The sequence below is a fragment of the Myodes glareolus genome, chromosome 21, assembly GCF_982192425.1.
Source record: "Myodes glareolus chromosome 21, mMyoGla1.1, whole genome shotgun sequence".
In the NCBI taxonomy this organism is placed as follows: domain Eukaryota; kingdom Metazoa; phylum Chordata; class Mammalia; order Rodentia; family Cricetidae; genus Myodes; species Myodes glareolus.
Window position 1 is genome coordinate 22,615,471 of NC_142046.1, and position 6,349 is coordinate 22,621,819.

General features: G+C 35.5%; 1 protein-coding gene across 1 annotated transcript; it reads right to left on the reverse strand.

Annotated features, from left to right (window-relative positions):
- Positions 1-3,212: 3,212 nt before the first annotated feature.
- On the reverse strand, positions 3,213-5,476 carry Nxph2 (neurexophilin 2). Its single transcript, XM_085681199.2, has one exon. The coding sequence runs from the start codon at positions 5,377-5,379 to the stop codon at positions 4,747-4,749; it is 633 nt and encodes a 210-aa protein (XP_085537325.2). The 5' UTR covers positions 5,380-5,476; the 3' UTR covers positions 3,213-4,746.
- Positions 5,477-6,349: the final 873 nt, after the last annotated feature.

Here is a 6,349-nt window from a genome sequence, read left to right on the forward strand (position 1 = left end):
ATTTGAAGTGAATAGTTGATTACAATGACACAAGGAGTTGTCTGAATGAATCCAACTGCAAGGACTGTCGCTGGCCTTCAAGACCCTTGTACTTTAAAGACTTACCTTACCCATGTATGCTTAGATATTTGCTTACCTTTTAGCAGGAAACTCCATTTGCCTTCTTACCTTAATGACACAGGGGTTACATACCCTACATGTCAGGATTCAAAGTGAACTGTCTGTCAATCTTAATTAAACACTATCAGATAAAACTGAAACTGATTGAGTGTGAATGAGGTTCTCATTTGCAAAACACAACAGACAAGGAAGGGCCCACTGAACAAGGTAACTGCAAGCCTACAATGACATGGTATGATGATTTTGTTGAGATAACATAAAAAAGAAAATGTAAGGTCATCACTCTACCTAAATTTAATTTAGCTGTAGGTTGCCATTTAGCAATCATTCATTTATAAAATATTACATTAAAAATCTAAGTAAAATTATTACTACAAACTTTATTTCTTATAAAAAGAAAATGGGGCTTTAAACTACAAAGTCTTCTAGCTCCTCTTTTGAAAATGAATTTCTTCTTGCAAAATGCTATGCCCAAGTTTTTGATTTCTCTCTACTACAGAAAGAAAGAAAATATTATAAGTCGATGTCATTCCAAAGACACCCAAGATAATGACACAACTTTCTCCTTACATACACAGTTTTGAATGCAGCAATAAAGATACCTTCACTGATTGCTATTAAGTAATTTTGAAGCAAGAGACAGAATAAAACCAATGAAGTTTATTTATACTTGCCTTTCTATATCTACCCTGTCTATAAGTAGTGGCAGAAAGTAAATAAAAATGCATCGAATTTTAAAATATTGTTATCTATTGCTGTTCACAATCTATAGTTATTTGCTTCTTTGTTAATATTATGATGCAGAAATTATAACTCCACATTGAAGATGAGACAAGTTGAGTAGTGGGCTAATGGTCCCATAGTTAATAAATGATAGATTCAATGCAAAAATCCACGTTGCATCAATTCCAAAATCTGCACTTGTGTGTTTAGTGTCTAGTTTTTCAGTTTCAATGTCTTTCTGTGCTAATAGTCATTGAGCATTGCGCTAAGTTGGAGCTTGATTGCACGCAGGAAATAATATATGGTAGCCTCATTTGGGAAGAGTAGGACCCGAACAGTCACTACACTGCATTGGAGATTGAAAAAAAATTAAACCACAAATGCTAATTAAGTATCAATTTGTGATGTTTAATTGTATCTTTATCTTGACATATAGGTAAAATGACTGGTAAAATATTTATACATGTTCTGTAAGGTTCTTCCAAAAAGAGACTAACGGGAAAGCAAGTCGACTAACAATACACTCCCACTAGCATCCAATCCGTTTGTCTGGATGGAACACAAGATTCTACCCACAGAGGAAGGAAACTTGCTTCCTGATTCCCCTTTTAGCTGGGACATTCATTTTTCTTCTGTCTTTGGCCATTAAATTTTCTAGTTCCTTTGTCTGTAGGCTGTGGCTGTGGGCTGCAATATACCACCTGCTCTTCTAATTCTCCAGTTTTTTGGACTTCCTCGCTTCCACAACAGTGTGAGCCAATTCCCATAATAAATTTCATACACTATCCATATCTTACTGACTTTGTTTCTCTGGAGAAACCTGACTGCTACAGTACTACAGACCAGATAGCCAGCCAGCTGTTGTAGAAGATTCTCAAATTTGACTCATTCTCTCAGATGAAAGATTACATATGCTCTAGGGGAAGTTGAACTAAATGAAGTCAAGGAAAGATTGAAATGAAACAGGATGGCATGTGTTCCCAGAGTTCCAGATCTCAACATGGAGATGAGGAGGAATAGGAAATGATTCACGAACACCTCCTATAACTTTGGAAGAAAAAAAAATCCCTAATAAGAGATAACTTTCCTGTGATTTATCTTTTATAATTGGTCATTTTACTCATTGATGGTTTGATTAACTAATTTTGGGTTAATTTTCATTTGACTGTAAGTAAATGCATGTATCTGTCCTCTATTTTAGAGGTTAGATAGTCAATGAGATATTTTTTTATGAGATAAAGAAGGAGTTTTAGGCAGCTTAGCTATTCTACAAAATTTAACCATTTCTACAAAATACAGTTTCAGGTACTGGAAGCATCTAAGACTTTAAATGAAATGTTCGGCTGGTACTAATTCTTATCCAGGTGTATCATTGGATTAAAAATCGCTCCACTTTCATGTTTTCTATAATTTCAGTTTTAAGAGCATTAAATTCATAAGGAAATGATCACCCTAAAAATTTTAGAGGAAAGATATTTTGAATGCCATCTTATGCTTATATTAGTGGTTTGGGCTGTGTCTTCAATCTGTTTGTTGTAATTATTGGTTGAGTTAACTGTCTCATTAGGAATCAGTAGGAAGGCATTTTAGTTATCATATCACTTTATTCGATCTGTTGGAGATGCGGTGTAACTATCAACAGACAGACATAGCAGCAACAGTGCTCCCTTTTGAAGTACTCACCTTGTGTTAATATTCGGTTATTAGCTTGCCCTCTAGTTTAACACTAAATTTTAAAAAAGGTTTTATTTCTTAATTTTTGAACAGTTTATTATTGCTTCAGAAAACTGCTTATATTAATGTCATTTTCCTTAACTGAGCACTAGAAAGCAACAATGGTTTTGATAGGAATGTGTGCATATGTGTATTAAATGGGGTCTGACTTATAATATGGCAAGTGCCATCGCTGATGATTATGTAGTTAGAAGTGAAGTTATGACTTAGAAATAGATGTGGCATATGTTCTACACTACTTTAAAAATATGCCTGTGGGAAACTTGAAAAAAAATGCACAAATCCTGCTTGAGTTGAAAAAAGGCATAAATTGACTTGCAATCTATTTCTCTGCATAGAAATGCTTATACCTCTTAGCATTTGAACATCAGATATCTTAAAATCTAATCTCATGTTAAATAACACAATAAGGACAGCAGCTGTAGCTACAAAATTTTTTACTTGATGTCAGACTATCTTCTATCTACTTTACATTAGTTACTATTTATTTTATAATCTTCTTAGCCAGCCTGTCCTACTTAACATGTATACAAGAAAAATCTCAACAGTTAATTGATATTAAATACACACACAGAGAAGAATATAACTGAGGGAAAAAACAAGGAAACTTATTAAAAAACAATCAAACACCTAGAGTCATGTGCAGAACTAGCAAATAATTTTATTTACATAAAAATGCACACATATTTCATTTGTACGCAGAAAATCCTAAGTATATATTACCCACATATTTTACAATAAATAGTATTTTACTCAGATTTCTAGATGAACATAAACTGATGTCTCAAAATATTATTCACCAACCACAAAATTACCAAAGCACCCAGTGAGCTCAAAGGACAAGCTTCAAGCATAGACAACCACACACTAAACGGAGCACAACTTGTACAAACAACAAAACAAGACACTGTAGATATCACCAGGAAAAGAACAGAATAGAAATGTGAAATAGAGAACAGAGCTGCTGGCTTTCTGAACAGGGTGATAAGAGCATATTTGTTGGTTATAACTTACCTTCCATGAGCCCTCTTTCAGTATTTTATTCAGTTGATTTTGTACAGATGAGAAGTGAGAGAGAAGTTAACATCTACTACAGGGAGGGTAATCACACGTCTGGAGCCCTAAAAGCTTTCATCATTTTGCCTCTTCTCACACAACGTCAAATTACATCATAAAGATGGCCACCCAACTCTTGTAGAAGATGAGGGCACTGAGAGTAAAGTAATTTCTAAAGCCCAGGGCTATGGACATTGTAGGTATCAGCATTTAACATTTAGAAATAGCCAATTATAACTCATATTTCCACAGAAATTTCTTATTCTCAATTTAGTGATTACCTAAACACACACAAAAGAAAGCCTAATCTGAGGGGCTACAAATAATGAGCCCATGACTGGAATTTTCTCCCCAGAAACACTTTCTTTTGATTTCAGAACTGTTCCATAAATGTATATAAAATCCGATTACCAAATGAATGGAATGAAGTCCTAAATGTTAATGTGCATAGAACTTTAGAAAACAATCTCTTGGCATGAAAGTGTTTGAAAACATTGTTATCTTCATTATTGTTGAGCTGATTTAGACCCACATTTGCTTATCTAATACCCAAATGGTATGTCACACTATGACTCAAACGGAAATCATAAAGGCAAAGTGCTTTGACCACATTCTACTTAACTGCCCACGTGGTAATGTGTTTGTTCTCCTGTGAAGTCACAGCCATTAAAACTGGCACCAATATGAAGAGACAGGAGATTTAGAAAAGGGTTTGACACCAGAAGCACAATTCTTCTATTAAATACCACCTTTCAGTTACTTGGCTGAACCAACAGCAGGCTCACTTGAAGAGCAATGCTTATCACGCACACAATTCAGTTCCTTCCTTCACACATGGCTACTACTGATGCTTCTTACAGAGAAGCAGCATTTCCAGAATGTTACCATCTCCCATGAAAATGACAGTTTCACAATCAGTTTGACTTTTTTGATAAAGGTGCTTATCCCCAAAACAAATGCACTCCATATTTGAATATATTTGAAAACTGGACAAGGAATTGTAGTCCACTGTAAGAAATAAAAAGGATATTTTTCCATGGAGAGCTGGGGTGGTTTCTTGGGCATTTTAGGTAAATTGGCATGAGTATTTCATTTCTACTACTGAGAAAAGATTCATCCAGAAGAAAGGTATGGCGTCTCACTATGGTAATTGTAGTCAGGACAAACCTTTTGCACAAGTTTATAATCAACACTGTAAAAAGCAATGTAAATGCAGATAACCTTAAAGGGTTTGGAACATAACCAGGACACATGGCTCTGTGTCTGCTCCTGGTAGCAGATCTTGGAAGGGTCGAAATTGCACAGAGCCGTCTTCTTTGCCCTATCTGTTTTTTCATACTCAATACGGCAGTTGAAAGCTTTGGATTCCTTGGTCTCCAGGGTAGACTGGGGGGATACTTCAAATTCCACTATTTTAGAAGGAGGTACCAAGCTCACTGAAACATTGCCCAGGCCTGTTGAATTGTGTCGGAAATAAACACTGAACGTTCCATTTCCATGATCAACAATTTTCCCCGTGATGAGCAGGTTAAGTTTAACGGTCTTAATGTTAGAATGGAAGTCACCCCAGCCAAACATTTTCTTAAATTTTCCTGTTTTCACTATTGGCCGTCTTTTAGTTCTTGCCAGTGGCTCCTGAATCTCCGTGATGTTGGCCAGCCAATCCCAAAAGTTTTCCATGCTGTCTGTGTATGCAGGTTTTGGACCTGGAGGTTGCTTAACAAACAGGCGCAGAGGACTGGTCATCCGTGCGTGTACCACATTTCCAACCAATGCTCCCGGAACATCTCTGTCTTCCCAGTCCACACCCTCTGTAGTGTGTATCACTTCTTCACTGTCACAAAACAGCTGTGGGGAAAGAAGAAAGATAAATGTACTTTGGGACAGGCTTTGAATATAAGCACAGATTGATAAGGAAAAGAGAAATGAGATAATTTGGATTCCCGTGATCAGTTCACACACAGGTATGTTCATCAACAGAAGGACAAGAGCATTTAATTCAGACACTGGAAACTGCTCAGAAAAGTTTTAAAACGCTGAGGTTAAAACGAAATTCTCCAGCTTGGATGTTGCTGTGATCTCCCTCTCCTCAGCATTTAATTTGCAGATTGGCTCAAGTAGCGGTTTTTGGCCCTCATGTGATAAACCATTAAATTTGTGACTATTAGTTCTTTTAGTTAAATCAGTATAAAAACACCCAAAATTTCTACCAAGGAGCTATAAAAACATGTAAGTGTATATTATTAATAAATCTTCTAAATATATTTTGAAAGATTATGGCATTACATTATTCAAAGACTTGATACATATAATTTCATAGGCTTCATTAAAATTCCACCTGAAAATACATAACAAAAATAATGATTAGTATTCAGTTTTCTGTGGCAATTTTAGGTGAAAAATACAATTATATATTTAGTTGCCTACATTAACAGAAAATGATATGAAAGGGTACACACTGATTAAGAGACTATATAGCTTAATACATTAATACATTGTATTATAATAAAACCATACTCCAAAGAAGGATTACTAAGAAAGACCTCCATGTCCATTTCGTAGGTTCCAAAGGATTTGGGTTCAAACTGTAGCCACTAAGACAACATTTTTATTTAGATTTGATGTTTCTTTGCATTGTTTAAGTAGTAGAGTTCCTCATGAATTCCCCACATCATTTAGGTAGGTCAATGTGGACTTTGAGGGGCAAGACTGTGAC